At 44.6% G+C, this 19,798-nt stretch overlaps 1 protein-coding gene across 2 annotated transcripts in view; it reads right to left on the minus strand.

The window, feature by feature from the left end:
- LOC106859364 (synaptotagmin-like protein 2) overlaps positions 1–19,798 on the minus strand; it is a 38,760-nt gene extending 18,962 nt beyond the window's left edge. Inside the window, exons 1-5 of one of the 2 annotated variants that reach the window (XM_088173270.1) lie at positions 19,740–19,797; positions 13,374–13,502; positions 6,855–7,410; positions 4,473–4,624; positions 69–162 (exon numbers count right to left, since the gene is read on the minus strand). In XM_088173270.1, the coding sequence (XP_088029396.1) occupies positions 69–162; positions 4,473–4,624; positions 6,855–6,955 (347 nt within the window). In that variant the 5' untranslated portion in view covers positions 6,956–7,410; positions 13,374–13,502; positions 19,740–19,797. Of the gene's footprint in view, positions 1–68; positions 163–4,472; positions 4,625–6,854; positions 7,411–13,373; positions 13,503–19,739 lie in introns of both variants that reach the window. The other variant, XM_014886569.2, reaches the window with a different exon arrangement.

Consider the following 19,798-nt stretch of genomic DNA (forward strand, 5'->3'; position numbering starts at 1 on the left):
TGGGTAGCATGCAATTTTCATTAGAAGTAAGAGCAGCAGCCTGAGCATTGCAAACGCAGCAGTGTTACCTTCCCTCTCCTGCATCAGCAATGTCCTCAGGAAAGGCAGGACTTGGGGCAGCTTTGCTTTCCAGACTCATCTGGATTAGCTTGTTGGCTTCATCTGTAATATAACAGAGACAACTGAGAAACAGCATTTCATTAAACTTGTAATGTTTGGTGTGTTTTGTTTGGGGTAAGAAAATGCTTTGCCCAGTGAAAAAGAGACCCACCAGCACTGGGACTTTTAATTCCTGGAGGTTTAAGAGGAGAGGAGTTCAGGGGTTCTGCCTGCTCTCTTCAGGGATTGGGAGGCCCCAGGGTAGCAAAAGCACTTCCAGACCCCACAGGTCCAAGAGGACAAAGCTGCCCAATGCCCAACTTGTGCCAGGAGCTGTCGCATCACTGGAAACCTCCACAGGACACTGCCACTGACTGTCAATAAAGTTAATCTGTTCCAGGATTTAAATTCAGCCATTTCCTGTTTTGACTCAAGTCATCCAATCTTTGCAAACAAAGGAGGAGGCCAATACAGATAATGAGGAGATTCCTGTTATTTTTACTGGCACAAGACCCAGCGAGATCTTCTAAGCCTCCAAAGACCCCAAATAAAAAACAATAGAGGACAGCAACTTTTACAGCAGACTGCAGGGTATAACTTTGCATTAGATATTTTGTTAGCAAATGGGTTTTCTTGCTACTGCAAAACCAAAAGGATTAAACTCTCAAACAGTAAATAAAAAATAAGTTTAGTCTGGTTAACAAGATCTACACTTATTTATTCATGCAGCTAGGTCTATTTTAAAGAGAAAATCTACCTCTTTCAAGAACTGCCAAACCATTTTAGGATATATTTCATTAAAAAATGCAATAGAAAAGGAAGTTCAGAGGATTCAGAAGTAATATTAAATAGTATACCCTTGCTCGTTATCTGGTTGGAAAACCACATGAGGCCCAAAAGCAGGCCAGTCTTATGCTGAGAAGACTCAAGACTGCCTGCATGGTGCCATCCAGCATTAGCACAGTCAGCCTGCAAGTCATAGGAATATCCAAAGATTCACTCCCCCTTGCCTGTGCATTCCTATGGAGAAAAATGCTGCATTCCCAATCTTCCGGCCTGCCCAGCACCTGACCCTGAAGTGTGGGGACACAGCAGCCACTGCTCAGAGCTGTCTGCATTAGGACTAAATGTCTGGCATACATGGGTGGTGGCAGCTGAGGGGCCCCATGGTTTCCACAGCAGCAGGAAGTCAGGGAACTGCTCCTGCTGAAAAACATGAATCTGGTTGTGTTGGAATGAGCCAGTTTTAGAGAGCATGGTTTCGAGAGAGGGACTGTTTTGCCCATGCCAACACCAGTGTGCACAAAGCATCACTGAACATTGTTTTAGGAGAGAGAACCCGAGGCACGGTTGGTGGCACGTGCAGGCCAGGGCATATGCAGGCACAGGAAGGCACACTGAGGAGATTTATTGATATAGTATTGATACTCCTCTTCTGCCTCAGACCTGGGGGAGGGAGGTACCAGCAGGTAGCTGTGCTAGAAGTAAAGGAACCAAACACAGAGTTCCCACACTTTCCCTTTGCCTGTCATGGTTGAAAAGACCTTGACAACCAAAGACTGCATTAACTTGCCCATACATGTATTCTTATACACGTCTATAAAACTGACAGGCACTCCTACTCTTAACACTTTTACTCATTTCCTACTACTCTAAAACAAAGATATTCATAACTAACTGTGCATCAGGGCTCACTTGCCACAGCAGGTGAATAAAATGGTCTCTCTTGTAGGTGATTTTTACCCCTCAAGTATTGCACATAACCGCAAGGAGAAATTATCGTCAAATTCATCCATTTGTGCTGCTCCGCAGGCTGTAGTTTAAATATAGGATATCTATCTGTTTTATAGATTTTTATGACTGCCCATGACTAGTGATTTCTACTACAATCAGTATCACTTGTGAAAACCCTTAGAGATCCCCACAACCCTCCCTTCTGAAGGCTAAAACCCTCCTTCAGAAAAGATCACTGGGAATTTTCCTTTGCAAGCACAAATTTCCACTCCTCCTCAGCCCACCTACCTTGCAAAGGGAATGCCAGCAATTATCTCAGTGGGGCTTTTCCATGCAGGAATTTTCTCATTTTACTCCCTAACACAGACTTTAGTCTAAAGACTTAAATAAGGAGGTACAAACACAGATTTGACTAAATGAACATGCACCTCTTCATCACCTTAAAAGCCAGCAGAGGTGAATGACTGATCTTTCCAGGGGAAGGAAAAATGTGTCAATATGGCAAGCAAAGGCCCTTATCTAAGGCGAATATATTAGCTGTGGAATCTTGATGAACAAGATTGCACGAGATGTGGAATGGCAGTGGAAAAAGTAAGAGGATGGAGTAAAGTCACATGTTATACTGTGCTTTATCAAAATAAGTCTGAGAATACAAATAGAGGGAAAAAAGAAGGAAAAAATGTTGAAAAAGGAATAAAGGCTAAATCTAGACATAATTATTATAGTAATTTAAAAACATTTGCTTTTTCCTTCTTAAAACATCAAGAGTCAAGTAATGCACGTGCAATGATTATCTTGCATAATACTGCTGCACTAGTAAAGAGATTATTTTATATGATGACCTGAGACATCATCTGATATGTGCACATCAGCCCTATAAGTTAAATATAAAATAAACAGTACTTCAAATTCTGCTTTCCTGAAGTGGGCAGAGAGCTAAGAGTGCAAGGCAAAGGCAGACAATCCTATTCACTGCAGGCTGGTAGCTGGGTAGGTGACAGAGCATTTGTCTGACCTGGGCCCTGGCAGAGAAGCTGCTGAAGCTCTGCCCCTTCATGCCAAGAGGGTGCAAGCACAAATGCACATCCTCAAAAAGAAGAATGTGCTCTGCAGAAAAGCCAGGCGTCTTTTCCAAATGGAAAAGGTTTTATATGTTTTAGCATTCTGGAGGTATGATAAAATAGTAAATTCAATGACATCATGAATTCATAATACCAAGGATCAAAGCAACTTCATATGAAATATGATGGGCCAGTTCTGTATGAGAGGCTCCAATAAATCTATGCTAAGTTATAAGAGCTGTCAAGAATAGGTAAAGAGCAAAAAGAAAATAAGGCTCTCAGTGAAGTCCCTAGTCAGCATTTAGCTTTCAGAATGTCTAAGTAACATGGGGCAAGGAGGGATATCTAAATCCAAGCAATTCCTGCTACAGACACATCCTGGCCAAGGAAGCTTACCAAAAAAGGAGTGATCTATACTGCTGCTCCCCCTGGCAGGAATGGGAAGCTGTTTCCAGGAATGATGGCTGAACTGAACTTCTGGAGGTGACATTTGAGTGCTGGACAGATGCCCCTCTGCTGGGGCAGTAGCCTTTACTGCAAAATGCAGAGCCCAACTATGGGGCCCTTGTGTTAGAGACAGTGTTAAGGGCCAAGGCTTCCCCAGGGCACCAGCACCCAGTAACTCCCCAGCCATGGCTGAGCATCTGTGACTGCCCACCCTGACAAATCATCCAGGAGGTTGTGTGACACTGGGCTGCAGGGGTGGCTGGCCTGTCCTCATGTTGAGGACTGGATGTGAATCATCCCCAGTTCTGCTTTGCACAGATGTTCAGCACAAAGTTCCAGCTCCAGGCTAGTTACATTTGGACTCTAAGCATGGTCCTGCCTCTTTCACACAGGGCTGACCTCTTGCCCTGAGCTGACAAATTTTGATCTGTTTTACACAGCACCATGAAAGTTTATCTGCATGTCAAACAAGCAAAATATCTGCTTCCAATTAGCACAAGTGGCACACAGCCTGGGTACCATTCAGACTTGGCCACAAAGCCCTTTTTACTTTGTAAACCACATTTTGCCTTGGAATTATTTCCATGTAAAAAGCGATGCATGAACCCTCTCAAGTGGGCAAATACATGCCAGGAGAAGAGAGGCACCCTCTCACTTTGCAGAAATGTGACTGACCTCACCACTCCAGAGGCCTGTGAGAGCAGCTCTTGTCAGACCACTTCAGGAACTGATAAGTTTGACCCACACATGCCAACTTCATGCCAGAAACTGTTCTACATCATCCCCTTCTCTTTTTACTTCTGTGGTAAGAAATCATACCGATGACCTCTAGCAAACAGAAATTTTGGGAAAAAGAAGCAAAAAAAGAAAAAATCAGCTGAAGTGGAGAAAAGGCATTCACTGCACATGGCTTTTGCCTTGGTCCTCTGCCACACTGTAATTTTTTCTTTGGGTCCTGATTTTGATAACAAGAGATGTTTCTTTGGTACTGAAAACATAGATGAGAATTCCCTTACCATAACACAGGGATTGGTTCTCAACAGACTCCCAGTACAGGGATACTCCCATCCTGGACCAATTTTTTCCTCGTCCATCAATTTGTTTTCTTAAGATATACACTAACATACTTACTTTCTAGTTTGCCCTTTTTCCTTCTAATTGATGCACGAAGTAGATCTGGCCCCTCCAAGTCTTCCTGAAACCGTTTTGCCTTCACTTCTGAAAACCATTCACCTGTCACAAACTTCTTCTTCTTTTCATCCTTGATGGAGTCTTGTATTCGCCTGAAAGTCAGTGCAAGCATTACACACCAAAAAGATCTGCAAAGTTTCAACTTCCTCTGAGCTACTTTTGTAATATGCCCATGGGTTCACCTGTCTGGCACTACAAAGGATCCAGAGATTATACTCTGCAATCACAAGAGCCAAACCAGCATTAAAACAGCAGCTGATTTATTCTTTGTCTAAAATGGGAACAGCACCTTGTAAACACAGGCTTTCACCTCTTCCAAATTTCACAAATCCAAATCATTCACCTGCCCACTTGCTTGGCTGCCCTGAGGGTTAAGGAAGGGGTGGGGCTATTTGTCTGTCTTGCACTTCTCCATTTTATTTGTCTAATTATCTTTTTATGAACAGCAAAACCTTTTGGATCAAATTTGCTGCAAACCACAGAAACAAATAATGGTATTTAGGGAAACAACCTGTCCTTGTAGCATTGTCCCTGGACACTGCTCCTCTCCCTGCTCCTCCTGCCATGCCTATTTTGGCACTCGTGTGGTTAGCTCTTCCTCCAAAGCATGACTTCTACTGTACCTCACTTGGGCACACCCAGGGCTGGTTTCTGACACCTAAACCTGTCAGTGCTCTATTGCCAGCCCATACTCTAATCCCCTTCACCATGGCTTGCTGAATTAGCTGCCTTTCAGCTGACACAGCCTACCACAGTTCAGGATCCCTGTGGAACCTGGGAGGTCAGAGGAAGCTCCCATCTCAGCCCAGTTCTCAGCAAGAAAAGGGGGCAAACCCCCAGATAACCCTGGAGCCTTGAAGGGTCACATTTGGTTGCCTAAAGGCTAGGAGGGAACAGGAATAACTGGGCTCAAACCTCTGCAGGCCATGCTGGGGACTCAACAGAAGCTCCCATCTAGACCAGGGCTGCACTGCCTCCATGAGGGTCTCAAAGTGTTGGGCCAGAGGAAATACTTATTCTAATCTTGCTGACAGCAGATCAAGGAAATGCCATTGACTTCATTTTGCCCAGCAGACAGGTTGTGTTGAAACCAAGTATGTCTTACTGCAGATAGCCAAACTGACAGCAAGGGGCTCTGGGCAGGACCTAATTCACTTCACTCCCAAATCAAAGCCTCTTGTGTAACAGCTTTCAAAGACAAGTGAAACAAAACCAAAATAATCCAAACAGTCTTTTTACCAAACCTCCACTTCAGAGGAAAAATTTACTCAATTTCAGAAACAAACAAACAAAACCCAAAAGAAATTAAAAACAAACCTTTTTGAAATTGTTTCAATTCAGAGGAGAGGCAAGAATATGCAGACACATACACCACAAGTCCAGACTTCTGGCTTCCAGTTGTTTTCCCAGCTCCCACCTCCAAGCAGAGGCCAGGGCACACAGGTTCCCAGGAGCCTGCAGCAAAGCTTCCTGCTCCTCCTTAAAGCCTTGGGCATCCTTTCTATACAGGGCTTATTCTTTTTTTGGCTCGACAACAAATCGAAGATTCACATCCTTAGTTGGAGTAAACTGGCACAGTGCCATCCACACTCACTGAGTTACTAATTTCTTGCCATAGAGAATTCAGTGCCAGCTCCCTGAGTCTGGTGCATACTGTAAGCCCAGATGGTCGAATGGATGTCATTTAAAAAGCAACAGCAGCAACAAGCAATCCTGATCAACCAGACCTGAGCTCCAGAATAGCCAGTGGCAGAGGAGCTGAACTGAGCGAGAATCCCTGGCTCTGGAGCAGCTCCCTGCAAACCTCTGGCAGATCATGCAGCCTTTAATCACCCCTCTCTGTATGACAGATGGTGCACACACATCCACCTCAAAAAGCAATGGGGCAAACAGAGAAGGGGATATAAAATCTCATTTTGTAAAATCTCATTTTAAAACACACTATGGACTTTCTGTGCTATGGAGTGAGTAAAACAAGGTAGCAGCTACTCCCCTGCTCAGACCTCTACCACCAAGAAAGCAGTATCTTCCTCCACTGAGCAGGAAAGGGGTGATTGCCCTTGGCATCTCTGAGGACTGATCATTAACTCAAAACACTCTCATAAGGAAAGGAGAGCAGCAACAGAACGATGGCTGAGAAAGGCGAAGTACAATGAAAAGATCTATCAGAATCTGAGCAAAAGGGACAGCACTGCTGCAACCTGCACCTCTCCTTGTTCACACACACACACACACACACACATACACATGCTCCTCTCTCAAAGAAATGAAAAAAGTCTTCCCCAAGGGAAGCTCACATCCTGCTATCACATGCTCTCTCACCTGATGCGATCCACATCCTTCTTCTTCAGCTCTGCATCTCTCTGCAGAACCTTCATCAGCTTTTCATACTCCTCCTCGGTCAGGAAGCTCAAGTCCAACATCTTCCCTACAATCTTCAGTTCTTCAGATGGCTCAAGTGAAGACAGAGCAGGGACTAAAGCAGCCTAGGCTGCCACAGTGCCATGGGCAGCCCCTCACAGATGCCCTGGTGCCGAGCAAGATATGGTTGGAGAGAAAAGATTCACCACAGCATGGCTTGAGTGGAACTCACCCTAGCATCTGGACTTACACTTCCAGGCTCTTGGCTGGCACATCTCTCTGCACTGCATACCTTCCCCTGTCAGGAAAATTCTCTAAACAAAATTAGGCTCCTTTGCTTTTCTTCAGGCACAGTTGCAGCGATTCAGATGCCAGTGTCAATCACAGAGGAAAGCAAAGGAAGGAACGAGCTCCTGACACCCGCTGGAGCTGCCTCAACAGGCACCAATGGCAATCCCAGCACCCCTGGCATGCGCTCTCCTCATAGGGAAGTCTGCTCTGTGGAGTTCAAACATCCCTGCAAAGAAATAACACCGAGATGCCTTTTATGATAAGCGTGACATATGGTAACAGAATGTGTACATTCAGGGTTTTTATTTGTTCTACAGCACAAGTTCCAAAACAAGCTGCTCTACTTTTCTCTGCATCCTAGAGCTCCTCATGTGGTATTAACCTAACCAAGGTAATGTTTTATTTTAGCCCTTTCCTACTAACAGGTAAACAATTGACTCAGCATGCTACAAACAAAATACGCATATAAATTACCAAATGACTTGCTTGCTTTTTACCTCCATTCTTCTTATTCTCACTTCTTTGTGCCCTAAATGAGACCAAGGAAAAGCAACCAACCTTTGTACAGCAATCAGAAGATGACAGAACAGCAACCTGCAAGCATTTCTGCTGTATGTTATGCTATGAAATACCAGGGGTTGCTCATTTTCTAACATGCATGCCCTTTGCTTTATGCTGCACTGATATTTGCTATTCAAACACTATTGGTGCAGATCACTTTGTGTTTCAAAAGACAGCAAAAATGGCCAGAGGCTGCAGGGCATGAAGGCAAGGTAAATCAAGCACTGCTTTGCCACTTTATTCCTTTTCCTCTCTCCTGGAAAACTTGAGGGCAGTAAGGCCCACCTTTGAGGGAAGAAAAGTTCTGCTCCTGTCCATGCAGGCAGTTTCTACCTTACTCAATTTTTCTACTGTTTCCAAACCTTTCAAGTGATTGCGGTTTTCATGATACTCTGCTATTTCTTCCAAAGCTACAGCCTTAGGAGTCAGATCATTAAAAATTAATAAATCCCAGCTTTCATGGCAAACATGATCTGAAGGTCATCACGCCCATTCCCTAAACTCAAAGCTTGTATCATGGTTAGTCTCTAATCAGTGCCTTTGAGGATACCAACCTCAGCCCTTTCAGGCCACCTATTTCAGTGCTTTGCTGTCAGCAAGAAACTTCTTCCTATTGCCTATCCGAGATCTCCCTGATAGGTGTCAGCCCATCCTGGCTAACACAGGAATTAACCCTTTGCAGTCATCCTCACTGGGCTTGACACCTCAGCCTCCATGTTAACCAACCACAGCTCCTTCAGATTCCTCAAAGCCAGCTTTTTCATAATTTTTGTCACTTCTTTGGACTGTCTACATGGTGCATCTCTTTCGTCAAGTGACCCATCCAAAGCTGAGAACCAGAGCTGAACTTCGCTCATTTAACATCATTTCACAGACTTACCTTATTTTACAGATGATACACTGTTAGCAAAAAGACAAACATTTGTGAATGTAACAATATGTTTAAAGAAAGAACAGGCATCTGACCATACTGTTTACAAATAAATACCACAGAACACTGCATTAAGAAGTTAATAAAAGGAATAGCATTGTCATAAAACCCCTTAATTTTTTGTAAAAAATTGTTGGAGGAAAGGAAACAGCATTTCCTATTTCTTTAAGGCAAGAATGGCTGTGTTTGTCACACTACAATTATTGCCTTTATCATGTGAGAAACTATCAATACCACTCTAAATAGTTTAAACAGAAACAATAATAAAAAGCCACGGTGAATCTCTACTGTTTAAACCTACATTTCATCCAACTTGGCATGGCTTTTCCATGCTTAGTTCCATCTACTCTTCTCGGGCTCTCAGGCACAATCCTACTTCTACAAAGACACTCACAGAATTTTCTGGGACAGATTTTATTTTTGAAAAGGTATCTAGGGACATATCATCATATTTGCTTCTCAAGAACTTTTATTTATTTTTAACAAATCCCATAACAAGTGGGCTGAAACTTCTACTATTTCAGAAAATATTTTCAGTGAAGACTCATATTTATTCATCAGTATGGCAGTCAATTAAAAATAAAGGCTTCTTCTTGGGAAAAATGCTACTTCTTTGTAAAGAGTCTTTTTTCTTTCTTTCCCATTAAAATGTTTTATCTTACTGAAATAGCTACATTTCAAGGAAAAGGTTAACAGAAACCAAACAACCAACTCCTTCATTTGTGTTAAAAATCAAACCACTTGATGCACCTGCTGTGGGAAAGTGAGCTGGTCTGCTCCACTAGAGGTGGAGGTTTTGCTGGAAGTGTCAGGAGCTGCAAAGCTGTTGACCCAGACCTGCAGGAATAAACAAGCCTGTGAAATTATCTTAATCTGCAGCATGGCCACAGGGATGCTGCTGCTCCACTGAGCTTGGGCAGCCTCTGATGGGAGCCCCATGTGTGTCTTGGGCAGTGCAGAGGCTCGAAAGGAGAAGCCCATCATGAACCACTCAGATGCAGAGCATTAAGGGAGAGTGTGCTAACTGTTTACCTGGGTCTATAAGCACAATAGATTAAGGATAAGAATAACATGACAGGTACAGGACGTTATCAGGCAGGCACAGTGCTTGGTGCCCAACCACTGCCAGCTCATCGGATTGCTTAATCCCTGAGGCATGCTCACACTGCTGCTGCAGCACCACACAGCTTGGATTTGTTCTGTTAGATTGCACATAATCCTCTCCCCTATCAAAGCCTTGTTAATAGCCAGTTTGGACACAACAGAGGTGATATAGTACAAACACCTAAATCAGCAGATCAATAGGAAAGTCAAGACCCTATGGGTCCTACACAGATAGAAAAAATTTCTGCATGTTCTGCCCAGCCCTGGCCTTGCCATCTCTGCAAACAGCCAGGAAGGGAAACACAAAAGCCTTGCAGCTTTGTAGGGCAATGACAGGAGTCATTTCACAGTGCTGGGGCAGGTTTTACCCCAGATTGAGACTTCTTCAGTGCAAGCCCTTTATTTAGCTCACTGATGTAAGCTGGTTTTGGAGAAACTGTTGCACTCTCCTTCTCTTTCACCAGTGGGAGACCCTTCCTAGATCACAATGACTCTCTAGTGACAGGAACAAAATGGAGTCATAAAGAAGTGAATTGTTTGTGTCCGGATAGGCAACTTCTGCCCAAAGCCTGTGGCCCACCATGCAGAACAAATCTGGGCTGCCCTCAGGTACTGCACCACCACGACATCCCAACAGAGGGGGTCCTGGCATTTCACAGCAAAGTAGATGGGTAAAATGTATTGTCATGGCTACAGGAAAAACCATAAATCTGATCAGAGAAGCACTGGATGTCCAAAGGGATTTCACTCTTCTGACTGCTTTTCTGGGGAAAAGAACATCACAAAGATTAACTCAGATGCCCGGCCATGTTGACAAATACTGGGGGTGGACGGGGTGTGGAGACATGTCACAACAGGACCCATCATGTGGCATAACTGGCTGCATCCCCTACTGTGACAACTTTTGATTTCTTGTGGCCACCTCCCCAAGAAGAAGCCAAAACTTCAGACTCCAGAAAAGATCTGTGATGATGTATGACACTGCTGTACAGCTCATAAACAGAGCCCAGGCATGGGTGGAGAAGTGAGGTCTGCCCTGGCATGTGTGTTTCATCTCCCAGCAGATTGTCAGTGCCCAGTGTAGTACAGGGAAGGCCGTATACAGCTGGACTGAAGGTCCTGTAATGCACCAGCTGGTCTTCCACAAGGGCTAAGAGCATATAGCAAGAACCATCCTGTGCTCCAGTTTCCTGCAAGGTACCAGGCAGGGATGCCTTGAAACAGGAGCACTGTCCCTGCATTTTGCAGTTTTTCCAATTACTTTCTGAACTCACATTAATTTTAAGCATTCACGATATCCTCAAAGCCCCACAGTCACACAGCTTCACTAAGTTTTAAACACAAAAGTACTTGTCCTTGATTTGTTTTTACCTGCCACTTGCTTGTTTCATTTTATATCCTCAAGTATTTTATTAGAAAACCCAGTAAAGATCACTCTGTAATCACCTGCTCCATCTTGCACATTTTGCAGACCTGTGTCACAGCCATGGCTTCTCTTCACAGACAAAGGAAGTTTATTGTTTGCTCATTCTAGGTGTTACTCAGGAAGCTTTGCTCATTCCTCACACCCTTCTCAGCCCCATATCTAGTTTACTACAGAACTGCTTAGCAGCGTTCAGGTGCAAAATGGCTCTTTCCAACAGCTGCAGCCCTCAGGTTATTCACCTGTGGGACTGGTTTTGCAGTGCCAGGAGGCTTGGTGTAAGCTATGCCCAACTGCAGCTCTGCAGCCAGGAGGGAGACAGGCAATGCCAGCCTTCACACAGGGCACAGCAAATGGCTCTGCCAAGCTCTCGGAGAGAGGAGAGCTCTGATCACCTGCAGAACAGCTAAGAAGGTTACTAACAAAAGTAGTGGAGAAGGCTGCTGTTCCGGAAGCGGTTTGGGTTTTTTAAAGTAACTCTCTTTCAAATAGTTTGATCAGGGGAAAATTAAAAGCTAGCTTGGCCTAGCAGGTATGAAACATTCCTTTTTGGAAAGGCAGATGAAGGGGCTGACCCCTTCTTTTTGCTGCATTTTAATTTTATTTCTGGAGGCTGAACTGAGCTCCAGCTCAAAACAGAACTATGTTAATACTCTGCATAACTAACTCATGCACAAACTGCTCAGATACCCAGTACAGCTCAGTGCTCTTGCTGACATTTGCCTACAGACACAAATTATTTGTGGGCCATCTGCAGGGCACTCCAATCTTGTTTCTGATTTCTCAGCATGTACCTTTTCCTTCAAAATGCTGCACATCTTCCTCAGCCCTGGGACATGCACAGATTAATAATATACACCATGGGCCAAGCAGATTTCATTGACTAGACATTGAGTGGCATGTAAAGGGAGAGGAGGAATTTAGGAACTGTAACCTGACAAATTGGTAGGCAAGACCCCATTTCATCACCTAGGTGAGCATAGGACCATTTAGACCCACCTCACCCTTTAGACCTGGAGCTGCACATAGGTCCATGTAATAAAGATATGAAAACCTCTTAACAAAACCTGGAACACATAATACTGATCTCATGAGACTATTCATTACCCAATGAAAATAGCCACTATCTGAAAAGGCTGTTGCCCATATCTCTTTATCACACATCAGGTCACAATGTAAGGAAATAACCTCCTTTTGCTTTAAAATGTGTGGACACTTCCAGTACCTTTATTAGTCAAGACAGCCAGGGCAGGTCAAAACCAAGAGTAGCATTGTTTTAAGAATGATGGATGTGGTCCTGGCACCTACAGTCATACTGCAGTTCCCAGTATGTGCTGTAGTTAACAGCACCACAAAGATTTAGTGCCAAAATTGCCGTACCTGTAGAGTCCATGATCAGCCATGTGCCTCTCATGCTGGAAAGTCCAACCCCACTCTTCCTCCCCTCTGATTTCTTCTGCAATCAGTGAAACATGAGGAGGCATTGCCATCATTATTTTACAGGCAAAACACTGACAGCCATTATAATGCTCATTGGCGTAATATTATAATTTTTAATGGATGTCCTTTGTCAGCAAAGAAAAAATAAAAAGCAAACTGTAGGATGGTCTTTCTCTTTGGAAGGGATGGGCTGAAAACCAGCATAAAACTTCCTGTCTGTGAGGATGGGCTGTCTCTCCCTGCCTGGAGTCCAGTGCTGCAGCTACAGAGGGAGAGGTGTGATCCTAGTTTGTGCCCTGTATTTGTGCCAAATGCTGGCACTGGTCACGGTCACCAAGAGAAAGGGCAGTCCCAGTCTGGGAGGCTGAGTGATGGGACAGCTGCAGCGGGCCAGGTGTGAGTCCCACTTGGACCTGTGGTAGCTCAATTGATCCAAGTGCTCCCTTTTACACACAGACAAGACCTCAAGGTACATAAATACAGAGGGGAAAGGTATTGCACAAGCTTAAAAGCACTGCTCTTAAATAATTAAATTGCTGGGAAGTACGACAGTGTTCCTAAGGCAGCCAAAGGTTGTCCCACTGAGAAGGCACATGGCTGAACAGCAGACACTCCTACCCCAGTCTATTCTGCCTGTGGCCACACTCATGCCCTCTTTCTAACTAACCCTCTTTCTCTGTGCTCACATCTCCCCTCTCACTGTAATGAAATGAATGTATAAAATACTTGCCTTTTGTTTAGTTGTTGTGGAGCTCCACAGCATCACAAGAGCTCTTCCAAGGTGCACTATCCTAATTTGCAATAAAACACTTGCAGCTCTGAACTGTCTACTCCTCTGCAGACTAGGAACAGCTGTGAACTACAAGAACAGAGAATATATTGAATTCCTTTCTGAAAAGCTATTCCACTAAAAATGCTGTCACTTCACTGACTGCAATGATATTTTGTCTGACTCATGGCAGAGAAATTAGAGGCCTACAGTTCCTACCCAAAAAACCTCCTAAGCAGCTACAAATGGCCTTCAGATGAGAGACAGCTGATAAGATAAAGAGTAACTTCCAACAAAGCAGGCAGTTGTGGTTTCCCAGAGCAGTCCACATCTAAACACATCTGTTACCATCACACAGGAAATGTCAAGGCCAAATTCTGGCAATGCCAGGTACAAATGCCACAATTGCTCAAGCTCAACTACTCACAGACTTTATACATATTTTCTTCTATTCAGTGAGGGCTGTACATGACAATGTGCCATTCCGACCTCAGACAGAATGATGAGCAGCTCATGTTGCTGATAACTCCCATTCGAGGGCAGCTTTGGCAGGCCCTGAGGGGCAGCTGGAAGAGAGCAGCTCTGACCCTAGAGATAGCTCTTCACTCCAGTGTGCATCCTAGAACAAAAAACTACTGCTCAGTTCATTCTGAGCACAGCCCTGGGTGGTTTCTCTCAGATCAAGTCATTTTTTCACATCACACTTTCCAATAATGTCCAGCACGATGGAGAATCTCTGCAGTTTTATTAAAATCTCTTCCCCTCCCCTTAGTTTTAGTGAAGGACATCCACTGATCTAGAATTGCTCTGAGATGGCACAGAGGAATTGCAGGAATTTATCAGAACAAGGAAGTCTCTAGCCCAGCCCCTCAAGAGTAGTCAGTAGAAGATATTTTAGAACAATAATACAATGCTAAGCCAAAAAAAAGGGCAAACAGCCCTATTCAGTGTATGTGAGGAATGCATAACTGAGGAAATGGGTGAATTCTCCCTATTTGCACTCAGCCTCAGAAATACCTCGGCTTCCAAAGAACGTCCCAGATCCAGGACATAATAAAAGGTTCAATTAAAGATGCATAAGGATTTTTCCTCCCCTCTACATTTTCTACCCAATGCAATGTAATCACCACATGAACAATTATCTCCCCTGAACTCTACTCATCTCCTTCTAACAAGGAACTGCAATGGGTGGAATTTCCAGTACACACAATTTACTTCCTTTTAGCCATTTTTAATTAAATTAATCATCCTACGGTTACCACCTAGGGTAAACAAAAGATTGAGCTTCTCAGTCTCTATCATTACTTCCTAGAACTAACACTGCCAAAATAAAAACACCCATCAGAGGAGAAGTCTGACTCAGACTCCTTAAGGTCAACAAGTCTTTTTATTGGCAATAAACTGATAATGCAATGATGTAGTCTAAATATTTGAGAGTTCTGTTTATTTCATAGGTGGGAACTATTAGCAGAGCTTGCAGGATGTAGTTCATTTCAATTCTGCAGATTGCCAATACATAAATAAACAAGCACAGCCACCTGGGACACCAAGAAATCCCCTAATATCCCAGTGAACAGGGATGGGTAGATCTCCAGAGAGGATTCCAGTACTTCAGAGACTTTGCTCTGTCACCCGCTCTGCTTCCGTTCATTCCCAGCACAGATATTCCACTCCCAAGAGCTCTGGTGGAGGTGAGAGGGAAGCGCTCCCACACCCCCACTAAATGCACGTGGCTTTGGGGTGTGGCAGGGGCTTGTGCTGAGGTTTGCTCTAAATCTACGCTTGTGTCCTCAAGAAAATTAGTTCTAAAAGAATTTGCATTCCCAATTTATTAGTTTGTAACAATTCTTCACCTCCACAGCTTAGCTGTGAGACAGTTCAAGGCTTCTCATGGACATCGTGCTGCGTTTCCGCTACACTGGCATTTCTATCAGAGAAACATCCCAGTGTCCAGGCTTCCCTCTCAGCCAAAGGAGAACGGCATGTTATATTACCTTTTAAAACTCATCTGTCCTGCTAGCAAGGTTTCTAGATGCCACGTGGTATGATGGGTACTCCTAAAAGCATCTTCTCAGCTGTTACACTTGAAAAGGCAACGATAATTAAATGTACAGTATCTGAAACTCAGCAGTTAACAGACTAAAGCTAGAACACTACGAGTATGTAATCACTTCCCTGTCCCCCTTTGTCACCCACTCATCCTCAGATATTTTCAATATGAAAAATGGGAGGTGGAAGGTAAGTTTTTGGCTGAGTTCAAACTGCAGAAATGGAAGATTAAGAAAAAAGCAACCACCCATGAGAACTTCTGTCTTTTATTTTTGACCGAGAAAAATATTTGCTAACCTCAACTGTGCTTTCTTCCAAACAGAATTTCTCTGTGTTTGCCCGCAGTGGTGACATGTCTTGAATTGCTTTCCTGACCTTGCTTGTTATGCCCCAATAATTGTGAGCTTGCAACACCTACTATGGCAAGGAGCCCTCCAAATCAGAAGCCATTTTATTAAAAAAACACAATGCTTAAACCACATTTATGTCACTTTGCAACATAATGGAGAAGTTAAAAATATGTAGGGCCCAATTCCTTTGTGAGGAAATTCCTGCTGAGCTCAACGGCATGAGGCGTGGTAATAAATCCCAAGGGAAAACAGTGCTGTTTGTTTAGGAAACTTTGCATACTGACGAATCCTTCCTTCTGGTCACTGATTATTTTTAAGCCTCAGACATGCCTGGATGATTCTGAAATACCTTAATCCCAGTTTTGAGTTAACTGTAAAATAGCAGAGTGCATCTCATTGTTTGAGATATCTGGCAGGTATAATTCCCTCCAACATCCAGGAAAAGGAGTTTTAGAAACACTCTTAGGAAGTAATCACCTGATCTGTAGTTTCTAGTTATTGATGCCAAAACAAATAGATTCTACATCCAGAGGCTGGGGCCACCCCCAACATGATGGAAGGGGAGAAAAATGATGCCCAAGTCCATCCATGTCTGATCTGGGATCCATGCCTTTTTCTCTTCTAATTCCCAAGGTCTAGACTGGTCTGTGCTGGGCCTAGTTCTAGCACAGAAATGCTCTACACTAAAATTTTAACTGAAGCTGTTTTACTTTGCCACCCTGACATACAGTGAAAGGAAACTCCAGGAAGATTAAGCCTATTGCCGAATCTGCCACATCACCTGCTTTCACAGACCTTGTTCCATGAGAAAACAAACTCATACATGTGAGTATTTTTTTTTAATACTGGCCACTTTCCTTCCAGAAATAATGCAACTTTCCAATACACACGCCAAGTCAGTCATTAATTCACCTTATGTAGCATGTATATGCTCTAGGAGCAGGATGACCTGAGTGGGACAGGAGGCCCTGGCAGTAGTCATTACTTACAAGAAGGAAGAAGGCACCTGCTTCCACTGTCTGTTCTCTGCAATGCTTAGAGGTAGGTGAAAGATTTAAGTCAGTCCAGTGAAGGATGACATCCAACACCCACAGCCATCAAGAGGCTAATACTACCTGATGAACAGTCTCAATTCACAAAGAGATTAAAAGTAAACCAGATGCCACACTAATTTCAACACAAATCCATAGTTCTCATACTACCAGCTTCTTTCTACTGGATAAAGTTGCAGTAGGTTAATTACCTACAAGCACAGCTATAAACAGATGTGCTTAAACTCGCACAAATCTGCATGTGGACATGGCCTGTCATTTTGTTTAGCTAGATATAAAAATTTAGACAAACTTGAGTAAGAAGTCCAAACACAGATTGCACTGATTTAATTAAATCACTAAAAATAAATTCAGTATCAGATGATCATCTGGTGCCACTTCCTTGCACGGACAAGGTGTTTCTTCCATCTGTGCAGCTCCATGAATACTTAGCAAATCTTGAAGGAAGGTACAGAAAACAGACTTTTTGGATAAAAATAATAAGATCATCTGAACTGTTTGAACTATGTAGTTTTATTTCTAGGTGCTTAAGCTGAATAAGATTGGGAGCTTTTATATGAGTAGTGATAACTCTAATTCTGCCCAGACACAACTGAATGATGATGCTGTTGTGTAAAATGCATGTTATGCTGCAGAGGGTAAGATGCTTGTCCAGGGACACGCCACACTGGTGACTGCTTTGTGGCATCAGCCCTATGAGCTGCAGGCTTGCAAGAAGGGAACAGCTTGGGCTGAAGCTCTTGAAGCAATGGAGGCTCAGCCAAGCAGACATGCAGGGCAGTTCCCAGCAGCATCCTCCCCGGGTGAGTTTCTAATCCCGTCTGTTTCGGCTCTCCAAGATGAACTGCATCATTAAGTTTAACTTGCAAAAAAAAAAGTAACTTGGTTCTGAATCAAGTGTTACTAACAAACCCTTATTTTTCTCAGGCTCTGATGCCTGCTCACACCCCAAGACAGCCTTATACTCCTTTCAAGTTTATTGCAAACATTTTATTACTTTTTTTTCTCCCCCCCCAACACACACACTCCCCTGCTACATCTCTGAATGCAGATAACAACATTGATTTAAATGCAATCAAAGTGAGGCTGATGTACAATGAACTCTGTCCCATGTTGTGCCGTACTGTGGCAGAGCTGCCCCTTTCCCAGGGATGGAGGCCCATTAAAGGGACACAATTTATGAGTTCAGGAGAAAAAAAACATATTTACACTTCAATTACAGAACTGTGCAGAAGAACAGAAACTTGGGTCACCATGTGGAGAACCAACTAACTCTTGCCTGCTGACACCCTTACAGAAGTTTCACAGGGACAAGTCAGTAGATCTCCACTATCTGACCATGCCCTGTGGTCTGCTCCAGGGCCAGAGATGCAGGGGCCTAGAATGGTCTATAGCATCACTGGAGAGAAAAAGCCCCACTGCAAACTATTTTATGTGAAAATGACTCACTGCCAGAGCAATCCAAGAAAGACATAAGAACCAAATAGGTCATAGGCCATAGATTACCATGGCTTATAAAACAGCATTGATCACACTGGAGAGATGGCTGCAAAGGGAGCAGAAATTAATAAATGCTGTTTTTATTGCCATTCTGAGCATTTACAACAATGAAGAATGAACACGGAAGTAAATAAAACTAGGATAGAGAGGGAACTAGACTAGGAAAATACAGACACAACAGCAGAAGTCACAGGAAAGTGACACATCATGTTCCATGTTTTTACAAGTAATTAAGAATACAAAGTGGGGAAGCAATAACAAAAGTACACTATAAATCATCAAAAGTACTCCTTATTTTTTTATTTCCTTTATAAAAAGGAAAGTTTTTTATATCAGATTTTTTCTACATCCCTGGAAGTGTCTAAGGCCAGGCTGGGTAGGGCTTTGAGCAACCTGGTCTAGAGTAAGGTGTCTCTGCCCATGGCAGGAGGGTTGGAATGAGATGATCTTCCAACCCGAACTATTCTGTTTATACGATATCTCCTCTGAAAACCAGCAATTGCCTCACAAACTTAATTTTAATAGATGGGACAAAACTACTATGTGACTAATTGTGAACGGCTTTGATAACACAATTCATCAGTGCAAGATAAGATACGCTTTGATTTGAACAGCTCAAAGTTCCGGCCGGACCCACGGGAATGATGCCCCATGTCAAAGCAGGGGCCGACAGCCTGGTCTGTGGAATCAGCCCCGAGCCCTCACCTGCAGGGCTGCGAAAGGCACGGCCACCTCCTTGTCCTCGGCCCCGCCGGATGCCGCACTGTCGCTGCGCCAGGCGCTGTCCTGACCCCGAGCGCAGCCGCGGAGCACACGGGCACCTGTAACCCGTGTCCCCACCGGCACTGCCGCTCCCGCCACGGCCGCCGAGGCTGCCCCCGTGTTCTGCCCACTGAACTGCCAGGCAGTTGCTCCCGTGCAGCCGCCCGACTCCACATTCCCACCCACCGCCGGGCCCAGCGCACGATGCCCCCCAGGCTAGAACCTCCCTGGAGGGGCAGTCCCGGACCCCTGTGGGGACCCGCGGGCACGCGCGGCACGGCTGGCCTGAAGCGGGGGACAAGGAGGACAGCGGCACCGCCGCCCACTCCAAGCGCCGCCCGGCCCGGCCGGCGAACGAGGTCTGGCAGGCACCGGTCTATCTCGTCCGGCGGCTGAACCCGGCACACGGACACGGACACGGACACGGACACGGACACGGACACGGACACGGACACGGACACGGACACGGACACGGACACGGACGCGGACACAGACACGGACACGGACGTGGACGCGGACACGGAGCTCTCGCACCGAGCCCGGCCCGGGGCTGCGCTCCCCACTCCCCGCACACCGGAGCTGTGCCCGGCACGGCGAAGCCCCACAACCCTTACCTGCCCTCGGCGGCGCGGGGCAGGAGCGGGGTAATCCCGGGGCGGGGCTATCCATCCCG

Source organism: Sturnus vulgaris, chromosome 14, assembly GCF_052056855.1.
Source record: "Sturnus vulgaris isolate bStuVul1 chromosome 14, bStuVul1.hap1, whole genome shotgun sequence".
In the NCBI taxonomy this organism is placed as follows: Eukaryota; Metazoa; Chordata; class Aves; order Passeriformes; family Sturnidae; genus Sturnus; species Sturnus vulgaris.